Here is a 26,680-nt window from a genome sequence, read left to right as displayed (position 1 = left end):
ATGAAAAGGGTTTGCATGAAAAAGCAGGAAAAGGGTGATTGGAAGCAAAACATTAATGACATTGCTCTGTTCTGGGAAAGCAGCAAGCTGTGCAATTCATCATCAAAATCTTTCTATTTCTTTCTCATATGCACATATCTTATATCTACTTGTGTATTTTAAATATTATAATTCATATGCAAGGTCACCAAAAAATTGAATTTTTAGGGCTTTTTTATTGGGTTTTTGTAGAGAGTTAAGAAGCTCAAAATCTGCTTATACTCTCCACTGCATTCATTATTGAGCTAGTGCCATTACTTCTTACTCTACCTGCTTATATTTTTACAGTCTCCTGAAAAGACAGGTGTCAGCTATTTGCGGGTGCTTCCTAGAGAGGAATCATTAATCGCTCTTCATGGTGATAGAGCCACTTCTTTTTATAATGGATGCCATAGAATGAGGACTATTCTGTGCTTAGGCAGGCAAAGAGGTAGAGACGGTAAGTGGTGCTATAACTGTCAGAGGAATAGTGAAAGTCATGGAGGAGGGGACTGTGTACCAATGTCACACGCTCACTTTCATTTTGACATACAGTAACATCAGTGGCAGGACAAAAACTTGCCTGAAGGGATGAAATGAAAATATTTCTCATCAGTGAGAAATGTCATATAGACAGACGGGCTTTTTATTAGCAGGGGGCCTTTGCATGGTTTAGAGGTTCCTTTTGATTCTGAAAGCAGAAATGGATTGTGACTCTACTTTGTAAGCTCATGAAAATGTTATGGCACAGAAACTATTGCAATCTGTAAAGTCACCTTTGAAACTTTTCTTTTAAGACCTGATTTAAGTCGTAATTCTCATGCCTGTATATACTGTATGTTTACCAGATCCACATTTGTACACCAAATATAATAACAAACATGCTTCCGTATGCAGTCTTCCAATATGGCGACCAGAATTACATTCCACATGTGTTTTTTTTGGAGTATTGTTCAGGTACTCATATACATTAAATGTAGGGATACTTATTAGTAGAAGTGGGCGATATAACCTCACAAGACTGTGATTTTGCAATAACGATATTTCGGACAAAACAACGTCATAGTTCAATAGCTCACAGAGCCGCCCCTCTCTGAGCCTGGCTCTAGAAAGGTTTCTTCCTGTTAAAAGGGAGTTTATCATTCCCACTGTTGCTAAGGGCTTGGTCATAGGGGATGTTCTTATTGTTGGGGTTTTGTCTCTATTATTATAGAGTCTTGACCATAAACTATGAAGCACCTTGAGACAACTGTTATTTGGTGCTATATAAACACAAATGAACGGACACAGCATACTGTTCAGTGACACAGCACAACTTAAAAGTAGCCAAGGCAATTTTTTTTCTGCAAAAAGCTAAGCAACAGCTTAACAATATTTAACAACAGCTAAAGTAACTGTAAAACTGTTTTTTAACTCCAAACAGCAAGCCAAGACAGATCGATCCCCGATAATAGACTGACACAGTGTCGACAGTGTCAGGGCAATCTGGTATCCCAAAATACATTTCTAACTGTGGTAATGACAGAGAGAAGCCCCCTGAACTATGAGTAAAGTTTTGAAATACTACTGTTTCTGTGTCACCAAATGCACCATATTTTAGGGAAGAATGTAGGGGGGGGTACTCTTCACATGTCTGGTCGATTTGTCAAGATAGCGCTGATTTGCACAAGTGCTCTGATGTTTTCATTAACTGTCAGCTGACTGGTTGTCATCATTCATGATACCTGATGAGAAAATCCTCACCACAGAACACTGAGGGTGGGCTGCTGGAACTGAATCATTCACAGGTTTTTTTTCCTGATCAGACATGTTAAACTTAACAGTTTAAATATCAATAAACAATAGAATTATTTTGATACAGCAAGGAAAGTGAGCGCTTTTTCACTGGGTACATAAACATATGGACCAGCATTTTAATGCTGTTTGTGGATATTACTGATTCAGCTGTACTCTAAACACCAGCTGTCTGTTATACGTTTTAGAAGTCTACTATAAAAAAAGAAGCTGTGTATGTATTCCTAATGTTTTTAAAAGCAGACAGTCTGATGATTAATCAGTTACATTTAATTTAATATACAGGTGTAGAGTTCTTTACCACCTTCTTCCACGTCAGTCTAGTGTTTTTGACCTTTCAGAATAATTTCACATTAATGGGCCTTTTACTGGATAACTGAGCGTATACGCACAGCAGATTTTTAGGTGTATTATCTGCTATTTTCATTGCAAATATAAACCATAAAAGTAAAAAGGCAGGAAAGTACATAGTGAAGCTAATCTAGTGTCATTCAGTGTGGTGCTGTGTTATCCTGCTCTCAGAAGTCTGGACTTGAAACACCCACAGAAAGAACTCACTGGTGCTGTTGACTAGGTCAGCGCTAGCCCCACCCCCTGACTTTGAAGGGTGAAGCTGACTGATGAAACACTGTTCATCATGTGCTGCAGCACAGGAACCGAAATAATCAATTAAATATGTCCATTTCAGTCCTTGGAAGAGACACAAATCCCTTTGGGGTTGCTTCAGGAAGGGCATCTGGTGCACAAATCTAACGAATCAAAACATGGAGTAACCTGCTCTTGTGAACCCTCGTGAATAAGGGAATAGCTCGTTAGTTATTCATAACTTAACTTTCATTATGGTTGCATATTTACTTACGTTATGGTTTGCTCAATACCTCACAAATGTATTTGATGATTTTGTACACTGGGCTAATTCACATAGTGCATTTATACATTTAAACTTTTGATATAGTCACTTGATTGAAAAGTTAATGTGGCAAATGACATAATGCAATATTGATGCTGCAAACATCACAGTATGAAGTGCTCAAAAATAACTATAAAATTGGCTAAATTACTGTGGTGAAATAAAAATGATACAGTGCTTTTATCAGGTATTATAGGTGCATAAAAGCGACAAATGGGTCATTTTAGCAGATTCGTATGTAGTTGCTTGACAGCATGGTGACATCATACGCTTTCAAGGGCCAAGAATGGCCAAGTTTGGTTACGCCTAATCATACTGAAGATGTTAGTGGAAAAAACACACAAAAAAAGACAGTATCATAATACTATGATATGTATTATAGCTTAGCTAAAAAAAAATGTCACATGCACATGTTAATTATCCTTTATTATAATCTCATTGTTTAATTGTAAAAAAACCACCCAAGTTTAATTAAATAATCATGATTATGAAATGTTACAGTTTGAGGTAAAGTAAGATATTTCGGTGTCATATTTTGCAAATTTAACATTCAGTGGTCACAATACCCAACAGCACACAGCTGACCTGCTCCTATTTGCATTTATATGCATGCGATCTGTATATTCAAGGGAAGGAGAGCAGGCAAGGTCAGCGAGTGATTATTGGCACAGATTATCATCTGAGAGATGATGGATGGCAGTACTCTTTATGGATCACTTCACTCTCCATCTCTTCATGCTCAAACTTTCATGCACGCACTTGGATCGTCAAGGTGGTAGAGGCTCACAAAGTCATTCATTTTTGTGTGTAATACTGATAATAGTTTGTGCTGGGGTCATATGCAAAGATGAAAGGTGTCTTGGTGGATTGGCTGTCTGAAACTGATATGGTGTGAGTGAGGATCCTTGTTTTCTCTGAGCTGTGGAATGAATGATGCCACGGTGTGTTGCCTGCATATAAAACACACTTTTACATTCAGCTTTCTGCTCTCAGCTTTCTGCCCAAACAAATGTCACAGCAATTAAGGGGAAGTCTCAAACTCCCTCATTTGTGACAAAAGGCCTTTTTCTGCTTTCAGTACAAAGTCTGAACATGAGGGTTTTTTTTCCTACATTTTAGTGCCACACATCAGAGAGCTCAAAAGACATTTCATGTGCTTTAGCTGCTGGACTCACACATAGACCTGTGAGAGGTTATAAATGACAGTCGCTAATGTATTTTTTTAAACCATGAAAAACATGCACATTTACACCATTACAAGAAAAAGTAGTTGAAATGGAGATAGAAAATAAATGTATGCTAGACATTTAAACAGGGGAAGAGCAATTATCTTAAAAAGAAGACTGGAAGCATCTAAAGAAAAGCGATTAGCTGGCTCTGAAGTAAAAGAATAACTTTCAACACCTCATATTTTACTAATTAGTAAAAATACTGGTGACTGCCTATGTAAGCCCTCAGGCACCTGTGGTATCAAAATCCTATATTGCATTATTCTGGATTTATTGCATTCAAACTTGACCTCTGACCTTGAGGTCAATGGTAGCAATTTGAAACTCCTACATCACCTCATTTTGGAGTTATCACATTGACAAAAGTAGGTGACTGTCTGATGACTATACCCTTTTATTGTCAAAAAGGTATTGTCTATTTACTCTCTACATTGGGGTAAGAAGTGGCTAACAGAGGCTCACAGTAGCAAAAACAGTACTGTCAGAAAAGTTCGGGATATCCTCAACAGCTCACCTCAGTATGGCTCTCATTGGTCAGAAGTGAGCCTCTTTGGCTCATTTACCCGTGTTGGACCCCTTTCACAAGCTTTTACGTCTTCTTTCAGCGCATAGAGATGTGGACACTTCTCACCCAGCATTGACAGCTGAGGTAAACAGTCAACAGTAGACTTTGACAGATAGGGGAAAACTGCTGTCCAGACAGTAGCAGAAACACACCAGCAATTATGGCGTACTTTTAATGGTTTTCATCTTCCTTGACTGACTAAAATATTTTGTCCTACAGCAGGCAACATAGCTCTGATTATGCTCTTGAACTGGGACGGGTAAGAAAGCAGAACTCAGTTGACTGTAATCTATTGTCATGTAGTGGCCAATATTTTACACACTAACTTTAAAACTGACTTTTTTGTCAAAGAGAAACAGGCACCGCTTCACCCTAACCAATACCACCCCACAACTTCTTCTTACTTGTACCGGTAGTTGTGTGTTGGCAATCCTGACTTGCAGCTATTTAGTATGAAGATTAGTGCATAGTGTAATTCACTGCTTATGCATTGTCAGACCCAAAGACAGCCGACTGAGGGGCTGCCTGAGGGCACTGAGGCTATTCACAATCATTTTTCTGACTGATTATATTTGCATATTCTTTCACACATGTGCAAATTGTACTTGTGTTTTTGACCCTGTGTAAACCTCAGTACACTTGAGCATCTGAATCTGTGACTGACTCTGAGATTCCAGATAAATCTGAGTACCCACATAGAGACTGAGGCACACTTTCAAACGTTTTGCACACATTAATATGCCGTAATCATACCCCAACACCTAAAACCGGCGGTATTTCTCTTTTTTTGCAGAGTTCATTCTTCTGCCTATTATTTTGCAACCTGTGATAACTAAACTCTGCTTCTCAGCTTCTGTGAGAAAGTTCTCGAACTTCATCTGTCTTGCTTTTGGCAAGATGTAATTGGATTAGGGGAGGGTGAAGGAAAGCAACTCCTTGTGGTTTACTCTCGTCTTCTTCTAGAGTCTTATAAACAATAGGAGCAACGGGAGAGGAAATTAACTTGTGGTGGCAGATCATCTCTCGCTCTTTCGCTCTGTCCTTCCTTTTCTTTTTTCTTCATGCTTCCCTCTCCCCCTCACTGTGCTTTTTTCAGTTTGGCTGGAGCTGACGGTGATTACAACTCATTAAACACCCTTCACGCACTTGTCTGGCTGGAATGAACAAACAAAGGATTTAATCCAAAATAGGCAAAAATGCAGCCTTGACTCTGGAGTACCGGGATCGGGGGATGAGTAAGGAGAGTAAACAGGAGACATACTTTAGGGTGTGCATGGAATAAAGTGGCAGAATGAGGATGGAGTGAGATGTAAGTAATGGAGAAGATGACTGGAGGGATTACATGCAGTAGGAGTAGAGGAGGTGCTGGGGAGGTAAATAGCTTACGCTAATTCTTAAAGAGAAGGTTGTTCAAGCTGTGAAAATGAGTTGGAATTGCCCTCGCAGGTGTAATGAGTTTTTCTTTCTGTCTCGAGCTTTATAATGCACACCCTCCAGTAACACCTGAGGTGATATTATGCTCCACAGCCGAACAATGCAGTTGGAGGTAATTAGAATTATGTTGTCAGATATAATGCTAATACCGTGGTAAATGAAAGCGATCAGCACTTTGCTCATGTAACAGTGGGGGGCATTTTATTTTAAGTTTTTCATCCAGCAAAATCCAAAGGGTTTTTTGGAGCATTAAAATACCAGAAAAATCACTTTTTAGTTTGATAGTTGGAAAAATACATACCTCCATCTTCACTGAACACCACAAGTTCACGTGTCTTGTAATGCAGTTAGGTTCAATTTGTTGGGAGATATGAGATGTCTAATATTTATGGTGTATTCTCCTATGTAATTATGCTGCTCCCTATACGTTTGTGTCATAGCATAGACTGCAGAATTTCCCACATGCATCTAAGTTGACCTTTTGTGAGTAAAATCTAATTAGACTTTGCAAAGTTCTGGAAAACATGCTTGGCTAAAGCAATGCTCATTTTCTGTACGGCCATCTGTAATCTGTAGTCTACCTTGACATTTAGAAGAGGATATATTAAAAAAAAAAAAAAAAACAGCTGGGTGTCGGTGAAACCTCGTCATCATTGCCATCAAATACATGCATGACTATATCTTAAGTTTTCAAGATTTAATGTCTCATAGAAGCCAATTCTGCTTCAATCACATAGGCAACAATGATAAAATACACCATTTTCGTATGTAAACAATGCTGACATCAGCATAAATGATCTATAAAAAAGTGTAAGTCAGCATGTTTAATAAAAACTTCATAAAAACCTCTGAATTGTAGTGTAACCCTTGCCCTTCAGAGGGAGTTCTGAGTGTCATGTTTAGGCTGAGTGCAGGCAGAAGTGGTAAAATGGAGGACCCAAAGTGCAGACTCCGGAAACAAAACGTGAACTCAAAAAACAGCTTTAATGCTGAACTCAAAGTAACAACCTTCCAAAATACAAAGAATAAACTCAGGCAGCCAGAACACATAGCATGAATGAGGGTAGATCACGACACTGACACAGAGGGGGCAGTCAGGGAGTGGGAAACAGGAGGGAAACACAGCTGGGGCAAATCAGGGCTAACGAGGCCAAGGAAGCAAAACCCGATGCAATAACATGAGACACAGACTTTCAAAGTAAAACAGGAAACATAACACAGAGACGCAGACTTGACACAGGGATACAGCAGACAGGGGAGACAGCAGCTATGGATCACAGACAGAAAACCAGAACACCAAAACTCAAACAAAACCCACACAGAGAACCTAAACTAAGAATAATCCTATAACCCATAAGACAAAGCTAGAATATAATGAAATAAACAAAATCAAAGAACCAAAAACACAACACGGGGTTGACGACCGAGGCACCCTAACACTGACTGCTCTTGTTAATCATGAAAGACCTCATCACTGTGAGCCACAGTTAATATGAACATGCTCAGTGATCACTCCACGCAGCACTAATGGTGATTACAGTGTTTGTATTGATTATATTTGTGAATCAACAACTTTGTGACAGCAGACAGAAATTGGCACCACCGCCAGTAAACTGTCCAGATCACCTCTTTTTCACCCACAATGTGGCAGTACTTAATCTAGAAGCTGCATTTATGTCCATGAAAAACAAGGCCTGCATCATGCTGAGTTCTCAAAGTGTGAGTTAGATCATGAAAGTGGCAATGAATTGGCACCACAGTGGTGGGAAAGAGGTGTAAGAGAATAGTTTGTGGATGGCGTGAACTGTTTGTTGCCACCAAACACGCTAAATAATCTGATCACTTGTAATTTCATGACATGAAGTTCGATCCAATTTCAAACGTGACGTTTTTATTTTCTCTCCTCAGCTCTGCTGCTTCTGTACGACGTCACCAACAAAGCATCCTTCGACAACATCAGGGTAAGATCAGACTCATCTGTTTGTCAGTTGCCCCTCATTTCTATTCAGTTTCTGAAAGAATGTTGTTTCATTTATGCTACGAAAAGTGGTCTGTGTATCATCTCATTCACAAGCAAGGATGATATGGGCAATGTCTCTCGCCCTATTGTAGCTGGGATAGGTTCCACCCCCCCTGAGGATCTGACAAGGATAAGTGGAAGAGAATAGAGGGATGGATATATGGATGATACAGTGGCTAGGCTTGCTGTCAAATTACCCTCAGGTGGAGGGAAGCTCCTCACCAGGAGCATGAATCAGAGCAGTCAGAGAGACAGGATTCTTTTACTCCAAGAGTGACAGCCAAACATCTGCAAGGAGCTTGGAGAAGTGGAGATGTTAGAGCCGGGATTTCAAAGTTATTAACATTGTGGGTCACATATAGCCCACTTTGAGCTCAAGTGGGCCAGACCAGTGAAACTCCCCTTTATGTTAGTGTAACAAAGTTTAACTACACATTTAATGAGAGCTGTCTGGATAAAAGATAAAGACGTATAGTTTCAGCAGTAGGTCTCAGTTTTTTCTACATGATAAAGTAATGCTGCTGGAAGAAGTCTGTCAGCATAATTAACATCAAGCTTAAATTTGAAGAAATACATGTGTAAAATTAAAGAAATCATTCTGTTAGCTCGTTGCTCAGACTCCAAAAAAATCGAAAGTTTTTTGTAATTCATGAAAAATGTCCTCATTTTTTTGGGAGGAAAGGTTGTTTCTTTTTTCTTTTGTTTTTTTATTTCTATGTATATTTCTAGATACTTCTACAGTAAATGCAAAAATGCAAAGTTTTCTGTTTAATTGCTTATTTATTAATTAGTAAAACTGGTGTGATTGACTGTGGGCAATGTCTAAAACAGTAAGAAAGGTTGTAAAACACAGTTTAAAGTCCAAAAATTGATGCCTTCTTTCACATTTTTCAAAGCATCAAGTCGGCCGAACTGGGCTCTTTGGTTGTCCTAATTCTGCCCCCCAGGCCTTATATTTGACACCCCTGTGTTACATTTGGGTTGGACTAACACTCAGATGTATGTGTAAGCATGTGCTCTCACACGTACAGAAACAGAATTCCACAGGATGCTTAGCTGGATTATCTCTGCCTTGCAAACGTATCAGGATACCTCAGGAGGAGTCTTACAGCTCCTCCTGAGGTAGGGACATCTGCTCATTTTTAATGACATGCTGCCTTCGTGACCAGCCGGCGGGTACGAGGCATGATAAATAGCTTTATTATATGTTACTGAGACTTAGGAGGTCGTTTCATTATTCATTGACTTTCCTCCCACGTACTGGCAGTCGGCTGTATCTCTGAACATCAGCTCCTGTCTACTTCTAAATTGTTTCTTTTCATGTAAACAAAGCAGAAAAGCACAAAGATATCATTTGTGTCTGGTAAAAAAAATTGCATTTGATTACATTAGCTTTCAAAGCCGTCTTCAAAGTTACACCATAAAATCTCCTATACTTGCTCATGCTCAGACCGGGGATCAGATGAAGGTGATGATGATAGGAGAGCTGAGGATGACCAATGTAACACCAAATGAAGGGAGGGGACAAAGTTGAAGAGCATAGGGGTGCAGATTACAAAACTTTTATCTCTCCCTTTGAAGTGGCAGCCTGTCTGTCACCCAAACTCAGTTCCCACTGTGATTTTCCAGCCATTTCTTGCCCCATTTGGTGCCACTCCCCACCGTGCCTTGTAGGTGCATGATTTTCCTTTGATTAACACGGGGCAGAGTTAAGAGCAGGAGATGGCCATTTAAAAAAGCGAGTGTCTTTCACATCAGGCAGAGGAATGATTCCACAGCCATCTGGCAGGTCTGATCCACTTACACCTGATGTGTGTGTGTGTGTGTGTGTGTGTGTGGATGTGCGGGGCTACCGGTATGACCTCAGCATGCACTTGCACTCATACAGGTGTGTGTCTGTGTAGGTGTCCAAATGGCTTCATTAGCAGCGGAAGGAAGAGGAGTCCCTAGAGAGAAAGAGACACAGAGCTTAGCTTCTGTCCAAACAGCCGCTTACCGTCATTATGCCTGCAATTAAATAGCTCTCGGTCGGGGATATGAAACCTTGGATACTAACAACAAATGCCCAAACCAACCATGGATAACCCTAACTTTCAGGGGTCCCCTGTCTCGTCTGTCACATTCACTTTTAGCCAGCTGGTTGTTACTGGTCTCAGGTGTCAGCTTCTATTTGCTGCATCAGGTTTTCTAGCTAAATTTTGGGGCTACATCACCCTGATGTCACCCTGACATGTACTGTTAGGAAAACGGTCACCCTGTTCTTTTGTGGTTTATCAGCCTTACTCTGGAATCATTTGATGATTAGATAACAGTAACAAGAGGGAACTCTAAATACAGCAGAAAAATTGGTTTGGAAGTAATGTTCCTCTGTTATCAGTAATAGACGAATTAACTCCAAATTATACCAGTAAATTCTAAAGGAAAATGTCAGGACATCTCTTGTACCACAGATGTCCTGACATCTAGGCCCCATCGTACCATTTATCTGTGAAATGAATCTCAAGAGGAAGTGGGTGTTGTATCTATGCAAAGTTCACAAGACGCTCTGTTGAAGAAGAACAAAGGTTTGGACTGTCATATGTCAAAATGTCAAAGACCCTTATCCAACAGAAATCTTGTTGATTGTCCATGAACAATGCAGAATTTAATGTACTGAACACTAGATTGGGATAAAATTCACAGGCTATACAGGCCTGAGTTAGCATAAAAATGTTAAATGTTACAGTTCATGACAGTAAATAGAGAAAAAACGAGTATAGCTTTTTAAAAAAGGTTCCCAGGGGAAAAGCTCTTTTCTCTGAAAAGAAGATGACATCATGGGTTAGATTTGCAAAGATGCATCTGAACAAAGCACAAGACTTCTGGAACAATGTTGTTTGAGAAGATGAGACCAAAGTGATGTTTAGTCAAAATGCGTACACGTTTGCTGTAAATCAATCACAGCATATGGATATAAACACCTTATATCAGCTATCAAGCATGTCAGTGGAGGAATGATGAGTTGGGCTTTTTTTGCAACCAGGACCTGCCTGGGTACATTGCTGTCATTAAGTTGACCATGTATGTTTTATTTATTGTATGCAACAACACAATCTACAGCAAATCTACAACAAAATGTCTTAAAAAGAAAAGATTGAAGATGTTGCACTGGCCTGGCCAAAGATCTTACATTGATTGAAATACTGTGGCGAAACCTTCAGAGAGATGTGCATAAATAATAACCCCAAACATCAGTGAACCAAAGTTATGTTGTAAAGAAGAGTGCAAACGATGTGCAAAACTGATAAAGTTATAAAGAAAGTATCACTCCAGGTTGTTGCTGCTTAAGCTTTTTCTCATTTGTTTAGTGTTTCACAGGTCTGCAGATCCAGTGAGGAATTTAAGGGGCTCACAGAATTTGGTGATGGGGGCTAGTGGATGTTTTTTCTCTTTCGTGGTCTCTGTGTTAATACTCTAGTTTTGTTGTGGATATTTTTTCATCACGCTGTATATGTCTTCTTTTAAAATGCAAGTTTATATGACTGATACCTTGGCCAGGTCTCTCTTGAAAAATATTATTTTTATCTCATGAGACTTTATGGTAAATAAAGGGGGGGGGAGACTCAATAGGAAAATCATAATGAATACCCAAGGCACTAACCCTTTCTTTTCTTTCTACTCGAGTGCCACGAGTTTACTGTCAATCAGAGAGCAGAGTGCAGCATACACACAAAACATTGCTCCAACAGCCTGCAGGCTTGTTCATGTGAAGGGCAGCTGTGAATGTCTCCTTGCACCACACCACACATACACAGCATGATTGTTAAATTTCACCCTGATGGTGAATTCACTAAACATTAAAATTAGCCATTCTGAGAGAGGGGCTTAGTTGCTTTGCAGTAGTCTATGGTTTTTTGTGATCCCTCAGACTATTAGTCACTCTGTTAGGAGTCTGGAGATGGTTTCCTTCATGTGTACACAGTGTGTATGACTGTCGGTTGGTAGAGCTCAAACCTGATGAACATTCACAATTGTTTCTCTTTCTTTTTTTTCTCTTTTTGGAGTCCTCAGAAATGTAATTTGTTCCTGTCATGATTAATTTGCCCCAGCATGTGTTTGTGAACATTATCGTCACTTAGATCCTTGTTCTTCAAATTAAAGCCAGATTGTCATTGAGGTAAACAGCCAGCTGTAATTTTACACTTAAACCAATGGAGTTAAATTTATTTAATCTGTAATATTGCATTGTTTTCCTTATGTCTTTTTGTCAATATTTTATTTAATGGATTTCACTGTTTTAACGTTTGGAACTTGAAAATCTGTTGAGTTGTTTGGTTATACAGTGTTCTGCAAAATTCTTGAGCTATATATGGCGAAAACAGAGTTTGTACAATTCTAATGCACTTGAAAGAAAATATTTGGAATGATCGCCTTTATTCTTCTGAACTCTGAGGAGCTCAGTGTTGGGAAGGTTATTTTTAAAATGTATTCCACTACAGATTACAGAATACATGGCACTAAATGTATTTTGTAACGTATTCCGTTAAGTTACTCAATGAGAGTAACGTATTCTGAATACTTTGGATTACTTAATATATTGTCATGTTTTTTACAACTACATGAATGTACTATTGCTGTGTGATTTATTACTATTACTGAAGGCTTTGGCCTTGGCGAACACTAGATGGATGAACTGAAAAATACATCTCTCAGGTCCTGTGTGTGGTCTTTACTCAATTTGTTTCCTGTTTCTTAAGGACTCGCTAAGTTGTCTGCTATATATAGTTACAACACTGACTCATACCCTGAATTAGATGCCTTTTTTTATGCTTGAACAGTCCATAGTTTAGTTTTAAGAGACTTAACAGACAAAAATCCTCTGAAGTGATCAAGTATAAGGACAAGACTGAAAATGAGAGGAAAAAACTGCCAACACTCTCCATAGAAAAACTTAAAAAGACCTCCAGAAAGTCTGAAGAACTATTCCTCAAGCCCACTTCAAAAATGACAAGAAACTCTGGCTACTTGGAAGTAAAATATAATGTAAAGAAATGAGGGGTGGGGGGGCTTTTGCACAGTACTGTATGTAATCTAAAGGGGTTCTTAAATGTTTTCTGTGTCTGTACCAGAGCGGACACAAATAATGTTTCCCACAGCAAAATCATATATCCTCTCAGAAGCTACAAGAAGGTACATAATTTATTTTTAATGAGTGAAAAGTGACGTTATTTGTGTTCTTCATTATCACAGAGTCAGCAGCAGGTACATTAGAAAGTCTGTTTTGTTATCAGTTTGTCTTCTTCAGAAAGGCCCACAGCTACATGAAATGCTCGTGGGTCTTGTTTCACTTCCCAGTTGAGCAGAGAGCCACGGGAGCATCTCAAAACGGGCTGCCGGGTATTCATGTAGCTATCAAAGCCAGAGAAACAGGAAGAGCCACCAGAAAACTTAAAAAATTTGAACTGGAGATTGAACTATAAGAGGGGATATACAAACAGTATTAAGCTATACGCTGAAGCATCGGGCATGACTGGCCTGATTTGTTGAATTATTTCTTGCTTAATTTAACTTTATGAAGCCGTAGCACTGTTATCGTTTCACATCAGAAGATAAATCCTCATTATCCTGACATGATTTTACTCCAGATTATACAGAGCAATTTGTCATGTGCTGAGCTACTTGTATAAAGCATCCAGCCTCCTCTTAATGGAGCGTCGTTGTTTCTGAGTGTTTGGGTGTTTTTGTAGTTATCAGCATCAGTTCAAGAAGACAAAAACAAAAAAACAGCTTTAATGCTTCAGAGCAGATGCAGACACAGTGGGATGCTAGTGGACAGTTGGAGTGTGTGTATATGCGTGTGTGTATGTGTGTGTCACGAATATACTGCGAGCCCTAATCCCTTCAGAGAGAGCACACCTGCTCAGCACAGTGAGCCACGACAATCTGAGAAACAGGCACCCACGCAAAGGTAATTTGGGTTCATTAGTGTTCATTAGTTCTAATTACAACAATCGAGGTGCAGACACCCACACTCCCTTGTTTTTATTTGTACTATGTATTATATAAGGTTCATGGGGCACTGTTTGCTTCACTCTTACCTGCAGGATTTGTAGTATTTGGCTGTTGTGGGAGCAAGAAATCTCCCTGGGAGTTGTGCCATCATTAGCAAGCAATATCAGCTAATAGTAGCTACACTGGTAAGCAAGGTGCACCTTCTCCTAAACAGTGCACATCTGTTTGTGTAAATAAGAGCAATTTTTACTCGTCACATTTGCATTTCAATGAGGAGCAATATAGCGAAAAGAGGATTTATTTCTATTTGCAGTCATTTGTATTTTCCACACCTTTCATGTGTGTGGAACACCTGCTTGCCATTACACTGTTCAAGGAGATGGGTTGTAAAGTGGCTTATAGCAGCTGAACTATCAACTGATGTAGGGTGATGGGATTGCTAACCAAGCTTGATTCACACAACTCAAGTTACCTGTGGTCCCTCCATGACCACCACTACCCCATATTTGTCATAAATAAGAACATTATGTAGCTAAAAATGAGAAATGTTTTTGTGTCAGGCTTTAGACATATGTATTTCTACTCTAAAGTTGGCCTTTTTTAATGAGGGACTCTGTTGGGATAGGCCAGACCAAATCGTCAAGATGCCATTCACGTGCCATAGTGACACATTAAAGCAAGTAAGTTATTATAACTGCAGTCTATGCAACAGTGTGTACAAATATAGAAATTAAACAGCTCTGTACTAAATACAACATTCCAATTAACACTATTTGTATGCATTTTGAGAATTATACATTTAGTTGTCTAAAAATGTAATTGCAGTGAACAGTGAATGCTTTTATACTAGTAGTACTACTGTTAGTGAAGCAAAAGAGTTTTCCATGGGTTCTTCAAACAAGCCGTTTAATGCTACTATGTTTAATAACTGTTTAAAACCACTTATTGTTGTGATGGAAATACAAGTGAGACAAGAAGTTTGAAGATCATCTATTCAAGCTTTAACTGAGATAAATGTAGTCATGTGGCGCACGCTGCTCTGCAAAGCTACTTCACTGCCCTGTATGTCACCCATGGTGTGAATCCATTAGCAGCAGTGCTTCAGAGTGAAGGCTGGAGAGCAACTGTAAGATAAAGAGCTGGAGAAACAATCCCCAGTGCTGTCCATCTATCATCTTCTCTCCTTTTGAGACTCTTTTCAATCTGTAATCGCAACTACAACTATTGTTATTGCTGTTTGACCGGTCTCTTTTTCCTCTATTCTGCCATTTTTATGTCTCTGTTCTACTGCCAGTAAAATGTGCCTACTGTAGAGAATTTAAAACCCGCAATTTAGATTGTTTATTTATTTATTTTTTACCCATATTTGCAAGAAAGGGTGGCGTTATAAGCTAATGCTAGCTAGCTTGGATGCCAAGGTGCATCCCCAGACTGTCTTGCCCACAGATGCATGAGGTGAAGAGATTCTCAAATCAGATTAGTAGTGATGACTGCATCTTTGCTTTGTTAGGCATGTTGCACTGTGGCCCCAAAGCAAGAAGGGTCTGGCCTTCTGATTGGCCCTGATCGGCTGTGGTCTTGTGGGATTTGCACATTCTCCCAGAGTACTCCACAGAGACAGCTTTTATATTTCAATCCAATTCAATTCCATTTTATTCATATCACAAGACAAGGTAATGACCATACAATATTAGAGAAAAAACCCTGTGAGCAGAATATCATCAGCAAACACTTGGAAACAGTGGGGAGGAAAAACTCCCTTTTAACAGGAAGAACTATAGTGTTGTTCCCGCGCTGTGCTGAGTTCTGAATCCCGACTGAAACTCTTCAAATTAACAATTCTTCTGCAAATGATCAGTTAGCTGTTTTATACTTACTCTACTCTCCGACGACTGGCCTATAATTAGCTAACACAGCTGTGTCAACTGATGGCTATTACGGTAATGGTTTAATTGCTGCCACCTTAAAATCCCATGGTATGTAGCCTGTTAATAGAGATTGCGCCAGCTTCCTCCCAAAGCCATTCGAGTCAGGTTAATTGGTAATTCTTAGGTATTCTGCAGGTGTGGATTAGAGAGGGTGTAGTATTTTCTTTGTGATCGACCAATCACAAATGCTTACCTTGTGTTCAAATTGTTGTGTCCCTACTGCAATCTACACAATGGGTAACCATAAGCCGTATGATCAAGGACATGTTGATGATCATGTGTTTTGGTGGTTGTCATGCCAACAGGTGCATAACTGCTCTTAAGATATTTTCTTTTCCACCACCATTGCAAATATATTTGCCTGGACCTTGATTATGTCTCTTTGTACCCATCTTAGGCGCATTATTATAGTGCACACGCTTTTTATTATAAAACTGAAATGTCTCTTGAATAATCAAAAAAGAATGACCAGAATCGTAGAAGGACAGGAGTAGTGTTTGGAGTAGCCAGATAAAAGCTTTTCAGGCTGCATTATTCATACTAGCTCCATTATTACATGTCCTGTAAATATAGTTGTAATTTTTCAGGAGACAGATGCCTTGAATGCTTTACAACCTCATATCGGGGCTATACAGCTGCTACTGCGGAACCATACACTCTGCTGGCTAAAGATTTACACTGACATGCAAGTAGCACACTTGAGCGCATGCATACAAAGGCCGCAGCATGCATGCACGCATGCACAAGCAAATTTTATTGGCATCGACCAACACGCTTGGACACAGAGGTCACAGAAAGAAAAATCTTTAAATCATTAAATCACTGAAGGCCTTCGTGTGGAGGGGAGGCTCTGTTGTTTAAAAGATTACCTCAACAGTAGAGTAAAAATCGATGCGATGTACACTCAGTGTCAGCGGGCATGCTGCCAGCTAAACGTTTAGAGAGAAAGAAGAGGGCAAGACTATAGAGAGCAGAAAAACTCTGTGCGATAAGTGGAATAAGTGGAGGTTTATACACTCTTTTTGCATATGACGTATGGTACAGTCTTAACAATCTTAATGCAATATCTGTTAATTTGCTGAATGCTTAATCATTCCGCCCATGTATGCTGGCCCTGAAGCGTCCTTTCTCAGTGTGATGACTCCAAAGAAGTTTACTCCAAGTTCCCATCTGCTTTAAAAAGTTTAGGCCAAAATTGAGACTTGGACGCAATCCACATTCAGACATCCTATTTCAAACAAGTCATTTTTATCACTTTATTTTTTATACTCTGTAAGCCATTGTACTATTTTGCTTTTCCCTAATTTTTGTCATATATCAATTAAACAACGCGTCAAAGTTTTAAATGACCTTGTTGTTTGTACAATCGTACAAATGTATTTGCAATTTATTCTAATTTATTTATTGTTTTATTCTTGGCTCTGTATGATCTCAGCACAAATAAACATACTTAATACCATTATCTCAGCTACAAAGTTCTGGCTGTGAGCACAGGAGCCACACCCACACACAGTTCTGTTTGCAAAGGACATCCAGTCAGAGAAAAGTTAGCTTTTACCTTTGGCAGCAACTACAGCCCCAAGGCTTTTTGAGTGTGCACACCTTTTTTGGGCAGTTTCTCCCATTCTTCTTTGCAGAACCTCTCAAGGTCCATCAGGTTGGATGAACAAACATTCATCGTCAGTGAACAAACATTTTCAGATCTCTCCAGAGATGTTCAGTCAGGCTCTTTGCCACTCAAGAACATTCATAGACTGATCCCGGAGCCACTCCTTTGTTATCTTGGCAGTGTGTTCATGGTCTTTGTCCTGTTGGAAGATGAACTTTTTGCCCAATTCTGTGCTCCACGGCGCTTTGGTTTGGGCTGTCATCAATGATTTCTCTGTACTTTGCTGCATTCCTTTTTCCTTCACCCCTGTCTAGTCTCCTGGTTTCTGCTACCAATAACATCTCTCTCCACAGAGCAATGCTGGAACTCTGTCAGAGTGATCTTCAGGTTCTTGCTCACCTCCCTGACTACGGCCCTTCCACCCGGACACCAACAGGAAGTGTCCTGAAGGTGCCAAACTTATTTAATGATGATAGAGGCCACAGTGCTCGTTGGACCTTCAGTGCTGCAGACATTTTTTGTTGCACAATCTTGTCTAGGAAGTCTGTAGTCAATCCCATGGACTTCATGGCTTGTTTTGTGCGGTGACATTTTTAATAAGTTTGGAAGACCTTTTCTTCCCTTTGTCAGTCACAGATGTTCTGTGCAGAATTTGGAGGTAAATAACGTAATCCGTTTTGAAATAAGGCTGTAACATGACAAAATGTGGAACAGCCACCTTGTGAGGCACTGTTTTTATCTACGTCCGTCTGCAGAAACCTCACATTAGTTTCAGATCTTTATACAGAGGACAGATTGTTTTTAGTCTGAAGTAACCTTGTAGCAAATAATCGGTTCCTTACCAGTTTGGACATCTTGAATAAAAAAATACTATGTAGCCAAATTGTAGGGAATATGTATGGAATCTGAAGCAATATTATATAATAACCATAATGACAATGATTGTAGGGTCCTGTGTGTTTATGAGTATCAGTGTAAAGGAGAGTCTATTAAGTAAAATAAAAATACACCAGATAATTGTTTTCTTTTTTTCAGTCATTTCCATCACAACCTCAACTTATAAAGGTTGATAATCTGTGCCAATTTGCCTAATTGAGCTGCAAATCTGCCTCAAATGTCTCGAGTGTTGCTGAAATAGAGAAAACAATAATGTCGATTGGCTGACCAGGGTGGCAATGCTTTGCTGTTCAAGGTCCTCTCCTTTGCCAAGTAGAACATTAACAATGCAGGCACACTCTCCAGCACTCTGCCAGTTTACAGCACCAAATCAAATAAATGTTTGTCCTTCTCCCTTTCCTTCTCTCTCTTTGACACACAAGCAAATTTGTTGATTTTCTCCATCTCCCTCTCGAGCACTGATACGTTCTCTTCTCTGTTTCTCCTCTGTTTATTTGCTCGCTCCCTTCTGTCGAAGCTGCATCTTCCTCAAACCAAGTTATCTTTTCGCACTCTTCTCCCACGATAGCAGTGGCATTTCTTTTCTTCTCTTTTCTGTCTTTGGCTGAAAACATTCCCGCCGTCAGCACAGTTTATCAGACAGCAGTTAGAAAACAGCTTGAAATAGGCCAGTGTGTGTCCTATAAATATGTAAAAGACAAGAAATGGGCGATTAAGATGTGACATCCTCGTGGTAGTTGGCCACTAATTGGTTACTCCGCTTTTCAGGGGAATTTGACAGAAACTTTAATGGCTCCATCTGTATTTGGCTCATTGCAGCGTGTGATGGAGCTGGAAGAGGAGCACACACATTCACACTAATGCCCCTGCATGTGCTGTTGCCTCGCAGCCGTACACAGTGGTATTTACATAGATACATGCTGTATTAAATAACACACACGCAGAATCTGTACTAACCCACCAACAATCCTGTTTGCATATGTAGAGCAACCCAACTGTCCAAAGGGTGTTTTCTGTTTATTAAGATTAAATTAATTTTCAAGATGCAGCACCATGCTAACAAGACATACGACTAAATGAAATGTGAAGCAACACTCAGGAGGACCTTTTGGCACCATAGTAGGTGGCAAAATATTCACCCAACCAGTTTTCTGGCGGCCAACTTTAAATGACGTGTGTGTTTCAGAAGCTTGAATTTACACCACAGTTTAAAGCAGCAGGTTCAGATGCTGCTGAGCAGGTGTGCAGCTTTTTCCTGGCTTTGTGTGCTGATGTCAAAGTGTGCATTAGGGTGGTCACAATACTAGAATTTAAACTGGATACCAATACCCAGAAAAATAAATACATTTTGACCGCATCCTGCAAAAACAACAGAAGCAATCGTGCCGACGTCATATGTTGAAAATTTAACTTGTTCATTTTCAGCTAATTTTCCCAGTTATGAGTTTCTTGCTTTGTGGTAATCTTTATTCTGTATTCACTGAGATATTTGAATGCTAATCAATAAATCAAAAAAAAAAAAAAATCTTACACACTTTCTTCGTAAACCTAAGTTTAGATGTTTTATTTGTTTTACAATTAAATAAATGTAATAACAGAACATGAATGTAAAATGTATTTTAGGACCTACTAATAAACAAAGGTTATGACAAGTACCTGACATCAAAATAATTTAATTACTGTTGAAGAAAAGCATTCTGGTTAAAAATTAACTTTAGGTAAAGTTTGGTGTTATGCTAAAATGTATAAGATATAAAAAGCAATATCTTTCACTATGAAAGATTAAACCAGTCACTGGCCATATTTTAAATCTGACCTGAGCAGCTGGCTACAACAAACACATAAAAAAAATTGTAAAAGTTTATCATCTCTCTCATCTACCATTCATACTGCTCTGCCTCAGTCTGCAGCTCTTTACGTCCTCAGCTCTGCTCTTCAGGCCTGACATTCATCCATCTGATTCTGCTGTTCTGCTTCCCTTTATTTTCTCCGATTAGTTCTCCACACTCTGGACTCTTTTCCCAGTTCTACTATGGTTCCCCTGCTGCTCTGCACAGCCAGCAACCCGCCCAGTGCTCCATGTGGCCATGACCTGCTCTGCCACAGTTCAATATTGGAATTGTGAGGCCAGTTGGACTGGACTTCTGGGAGAGAAATGTTCCCCAGTTCTTCATCATACTTCGTTCAATGATGTGCCAAATGTTTTCATGAAATATCTGGGCCGCAGGTAGACCGGCTCAGTGCCCACTTCTTCTACAAAATCATCTTGCTGTGGCTGCGGTATATGGTTGAGAATTGACTTGTTCCCAAGGCCAGAAGGCGTCGTCGTCTGGATGGAAACAAAACCTATATATACTTTTTAGCACTGATTGTGTCTTTCCACATGTATAAACTGGTAATTCCACCCCAAAACCAGGCTTTCAATTGACTGCCTATGACAACTTGTATGGTTCTGCTCCTCTTTAGTGAATACGCTGCGGTCCATGTTTCCTAAAATAAATTCAGATTTAATTTCTTTATCTAAATAACAGTTTTCTACTTTGCCTCAGTAGTGTTATGGGTTCATTGGCCTGTCAGGGTTAATTGCTCATTAACTGAAGGTGCCATAACTTCCAAATTGTTCTGGGACACTTTAACCCCAGTTTTCCTCCTGTCTCCATCACTGGGTTTTCTGGGAGAAACTGCTCTCTCTGTATCCTTAGACAATTAGTACATAGTATAAACATTCCCATTAACAGCATTTAAGAAAGAATGTATGCGTCTCTTCTTATGTTTTTTTTTCAGGTGATCTTGTTACTTAACACCTGTCCATCCTCATCTGCCTTTCCATCAGCATGTTATTTTATTTTATTTGGACGGTTCTATAATGAATGCCCCGTCACCATTTTATACTCCACATGTTATTTTGCTAAAATCTGCAATTAAAAAAACAATACATAAATATTTTGGAAACAACATCATACTGGTTGTTTGCTTGCATACTGTTGATAGTAGGAGTTAGTTTTGAAAGGATTTAAACCACCAAGTATAGCAACGAAGTACGGTTGCCAGGAGAACCGTCTTTCTCTTGGCAACCATATTTGTTCAGTCTTTTTCTAATTTTCTAGTTTTTCATTTTCCACTGTCATGAACTGTAAACTTAAACATACTAACTGATGCCTGTAACAGCTGTATAGTTTACCTTTTTTTTTTTTTGCTTCGTTGTTTTGGCATACCTGTCCATCAAGTTAGGGAACTTTTACAATAGCTTTTAAATGATATAAAATGGCATACATAAGTATGCCCACACATTTAATAGTTTAAAAAAATATTGTGAAATGTTGTCACAATAAAAAACAAGCAGCTAAAGAGCTTTATGTATTTTACTTAATAGTGACAAAGCAGCATAAACTCATCTCATTGGTTTTGATTATTCACTGTAATTCTATGCAGCCATAAATTTTACTTGAATGATGTCTGAATGGGTAATCTCTGATTTGGAAATGTGCATTATTGACAAGTATGTCTGTATCCTGTAAAACAGCTGGGCTTAATGGACATTTAATGCAGTGACGTGTCATAATGGGATTTAATAGACATCGATTTACACAAAAATCTTGTGTTAAGTGCTTAATTTAAATTCCATAAAAAGATGCAACCTGTACAACATACTGAACAGCTGTTTCAATTACTGCTAACATTGTAGTTTTCATGATTTCATTTGTACTGCTTTGGAACCAACAATAGGTTTTGTACCACTCACACATGAGCTGAATCCTCATTGACATAATGGTTTCCCTAGCCCCTTACCCTAACCCTAACCATTAAAAATGAATGCCTAACCCTAACCCTTACCCTAAACCTAACCATAACCTAATTGTAACCCTGACACTAAAATCCCATTTTGAGCCTCAAAAATACCTTTAAATGCCTTCAAAAATGTTGTGTGTCCTCACAAGTGACTGCTGGTTCTCACAAGTATAGTAAAATGCAGATTTCGGTCCTCACAAAGATAGCTAGACAGGAACACACACACACACACACACACACACACACACACACACACACACACACACACACACACACACACAGTGCCAGCAGGCTAATAAGTGTCAGTGTGCTATGTTTCCACAGTTCTCTTTACTCTGTGGGAGAGATTTCTTCCTCTCTGTCTGACTTTCAGTTCACTTTATTTAGCAGGGTAGGAACACTGAGCCTCATTCACAAACAGAAATGTGTGAAAAACCTTTTGCATTAAATATGTCAGTGGCAGATTTTGTTCTTACGGCTGTGCCCGTGTCAGGCTGCAGTCACGCTAAGGAAGACTGCTTAAGAAATTTATTAGACCACCACCTAGTATAAAGTCTATGCCTAAGTTATTGATAATTATCAAAATTCCATCCATCCATCCTCATCCGCTTTATCCGAAGTCGGGTCGCGGGGGCAGCAGCCTAAGCAGAGAAGCCCAGACCTCCCTCTCCCCAGCCACCTCCTCCAGCTCATCCGGGGAACACCAAGGCGTTCCCAGGCCAGCCGAGAGATATAATCTCTCCAGCGCGTCCTGGGTCTGCCCGGGGCCTCCTCCCGGTGGGACATGCCCGAACACCTCACCCAGGAGGCGCCCAGGGGCATCCTTGTCAGATGCCCGAACCACCTCAACTGGCTCCTTTCGATGTGGAGGAGCAGCGGCTCTACTCTGAGCCCCTCCCGGATGGCGAACTTCTCACCCTATCTCTAAGGGAGAGGCCAGCCACCCTTCGGAGGAAGCTCATTTCTGCCGCTTGTACCCGCGATCTCGTTCTTTCGGTCACTACCCACAGCTCGTGGCCATAGGTGAGGGTCGGGACGTAGATCGACCGGTAAATTGAGAGCTTCGCTTTTACACTCAGCTCCCTCTTCACCACGACGGACCGGTGCAGCGTCCGCATCACTGCAGCCGCAGCACCAATCCGTCTGTCGATCTCCGGCTCCCTTCTCCCATCACTCGCGAACAAGACCCCGAGATACTTGAACTCCTCCACTTGGGGCAGGAACTCATCCCGACCCGGAGTGGGCACTCCACCCTTTTTCCGGCTGAGAACCATGGCCTCAGATTTGGAGGTGCTGATCCTCATTCCCGCTGCTTCACACTCGGCTGCGAACCGTTCCAGTGCGAGCTGGAGGCCCCACCGATGAAGCCATCAGAACCACATCATCCGCAAAAGCAGAGATGAGATTCTGAGGCCACCAAGTGAAAGCCCTCCGCCACTTGGCTGCGCCTAGAAATCCTGTCCATAAAATTATGAACAGAATCGGTGACAAAGGGCAGCCCTGGCGGAGCCCATCACCCACCGGAAACAAGTCCGACTTATTGCCGGCAATGCGAACCAAACTCTTGCAACGGTTGTATAGGGATCGAATGGCCCGTAACAGTGGGCCAGACACCCCATACTCCCGCAACACCTCCCACAGGACACCCGAGGGACACGGTCGAATGCCTTCTCCAAGTCCACAAAACACATGTAGACTGGTTGGGCAAACTCCCATGCACCCTCAAGTATCCTCGAGAGGATAAAGAGCTGGTCCAGTGTTCCGCGACCAGGACGAAAACCGCATTGTTCCTCCTGTATCCGAGGTTCGACTAACGGACGAACTCTCCTTTCCAGCACCCTGGCATAGACTTTCCGGGGAGGCTGAGGAGTGTGATCCCCTATAGTTGGAACACACCCTCCGGTCTCCCTTCTTAAAGATGGGGACCACCACCCGGTCTGCCAGTCCAGGGTACTGCCCCTGATCTCCACGCAACATTGTAGAGGCGTGTCAACCAGGACAGCCCTACAACGTCCAGAGCCTTCAGGAACTCGGGCGGACCTCATCAACACCAGGGGCTCTGCCACCGAGGAGTTGTTTAACTGCCTCAGTGACCTCGACCCCAGAAATTGGCGGGTCATTCCCTCATCCCCAGACTCTGCTTCCTCCTCGGAAGGCGTGTCAGTGGGATTAAGGAGGTCCTCAGTATTCCTTCCACCGTCTGACAATTTTCTCAGTCGGCGTCAGCAGCGCACCGCCAGCACTATACACAGTGCAGGTAGAGCACCGCTTTCCCCTCCTGAGACGCCTGACGGTTTGCCAGAATCTCTTCGAGGCAGTCCGAAAGTCTTTTTCCATGGCCTCTCGAACTCCTCCCACACCCGAGTTTTTGCTTCAGCCACTGCCTGAGCCGCATTCCGCTTGGCCTGTCGATACCTGTCAGCTGCCTCTGGAGTCCCACAGGCTAACCAAGCCCGATGGGACTCCTTCTTCAGCCTGGTGGCTCCCTTCACCTCTGGTGTCCACCATTTGGTTCGGGGATTACCACCACGGCAGGCACCAACCACCTTGCGGCCGCAGCTCAATGCAGCAACCCGGCAATGGAGACGCTGAACATGGTCCATTCGGACTCAATGTCCCCAGTCTCCCTCGGAATGTTGTTGAAGCTCTGCCGGAGGTGTGCGTTGAAGATCTCGCGGACTGGGGCCTCTGCTAGACGTTCCCAGCACACCCTCACTACACGCGTTTAGGTGCACCGGGTCTGTCCAGCGTCCTCCCCGCCACCTGATCCAACTCACCACCAGGTGGTGATCAGTTGACAGCTCAGCCCCTCTCTTTACCCAGTGTCCAGAACATATGGTCGCAGGTCTGGTGATACGATTACAAAATCGATCATCGACCTGCGGCCTAGAGCATCCTGGTGCCACGTGCACTTATGGACACTCTTATGTTTGAACAAGGTGTTCGTTATGGCCAAACTGTGATTTGCACAGAAGTCCAATAACAAGACACCACTCGGGTTCAGATCAGGGAGGCCGTTCCTCCCAATCACGCCCCTCCAGGTCTCGCTGTCGTTACCCACGTGAGCATTGAAGTCTCCCAGTAGGACAACAGAGTCTCCAGGTGGGGCACCTTCCAGCACCCCCAGGGACTCTAAGAAGGCTGGGTACTCTGAACTGCCACTCGGCGCATAAGCGCAGATGACAGTCAGGACCCGTTCCTGACCCTGAGGCGCAGGGAACAAACCTCTCATCCACCGGGAAAAACCCCAGCGCACCGGCAGCAAGCCGGGGATATTAGAATACCCACCCCAGCCCGCCGCCTCTCACCAGGGGCAACTCCAGACTGAGACAGAGTCCAGCCCCTCTCCAGGAGACTAGTTCCAGAGCCCAAGCCATGCGTGAGGTGAGCCCGACTATATCCAGCCGGTACTTCTCAACCTCACGCACTAGCTCAGGCTCCTTCCCCACCAGAGAGGTGACATTCCATGTCCCTATTGCCAGTCTTGGCAGCGGGATCGGTCCGCCAGGGCCTCCGCTCCTGGCCGCCGCCCGACACACATTGCACCCGACCCCTATGGCGCCTCCCTGCGGGTGGTGGGCCTGCGGGAGGATGGGCCCATGTCTCCTCTTCGGGCTGTGCCCGGCCGGGCCCCATGGACTAAGGCCCGGCCACCAGGCGCTCGCCCTCGGGCACCCTCCCGGGCCTGGCTCCAGGCGGGGCCCCGGTAACCCTATCCCGGGCAGGGTAAACTGTTCCCTCGATGTTCTTTTCATACGGGTCTTCTGAATCGCTCTTTGTCTGGTCCCTCACCCAGGACCAATTTGCCATGGGAGACCCTACCAGGGGGCAAAAGCCCCCAGACAACATAGCCCCTGGGATCCCTGTGACACACAAACCCCTCCACCACGATAAGGTAGCGATTCACGGAGAGGTCCTGTGGGTGGTCTCTTATTTAATTTATTTAATTTATTTAAACCTGATGGAGGCTGCCATTCTGTTATTACTCTGGTGTAACTGAGACTTTAGTAAATGGAATTGGAATCACTGTGAGTCAATTCAAGTGCTCATGGTCTGCATAGTGCCGTGGCCATTTTCTCAGAAACAGGTTTGCTTTGAGGTGTATCCAGGAGAAAAATGTGGAGTTTCTGAACAAAATACAAACTCCTGAGAAAAAACTTGCAGCAGGTTCAGATTTGCATGCATATGGTGTGTGTTTTTCTGTGCATGTGGTATTCTGCAGTCTCATTGCTCACCTGCCTGCAGCGTTGCTTCCAGCCTACACTGCAGTTTTCCCTCCTCTTTGCTCCATACCCAGCAGCTCATCTCAGTGGACCAAACCCAGATTCACGCAATTCTATTAGACTCCATCTAAACTTCTCTCTCTGCGTTTTTTAAAAATATTTCGCTTACAAAAGTAAACTTAAAGATTTCTTTGCCATGGATTTTGCTGAAGTATTAACAGATATTTCACTGTGAAAAGCAGTTTCTGTGTTATCATTAATAGCATCAGTCTG

At 41.7% G+C, this 26,680-nt stretch overlaps 1 protein-coding gene across 2 annotated transcripts in view; it reads left to right on the top strand.

The window, feature by feature from the left end:
• LOC116330282 (ras-related protein Rab-26) overlaps positions 1 to 26,680 on the top strand; it is a 112,126-nt gene that overhangs the window by 59,080 nt on the left and 26,366 nt on the right. For both annotated transcript variants that reach the window (XM_031752548.2, XM_039616443.1), the window contains exon 5: positions 7,859 to 7,911. In XM_031752548.2, the coding sequence (XP_031608408.1) occupies positions 7,859 to 7,911 (53 nt within the window). The remainder of the gene's footprint in view (positions 1 to 7,858; positions 7,912 to 26,680) is intronic.

The sequence above is a fragment of the Oreochromis aureus genome, linkage group 8 (genome assembly GCF_013358895.1).
Source record: "Oreochromis aureus strain Israel breed Guangdong linkage group 8, ZZ_aureus, whole genome shotgun sequence".
In the NCBI taxonomy this organism is placed as follows: Eukaryota; Metazoa; Chordata; class Actinopteri; order Cichliformes; family Cichlidae; genus Oreochromis; species Oreochromis aureus.
Note: the sequence above shows the minus strand (reverse complement) of the source record. Positions and strands in the feature narration are given on the sequence as shown.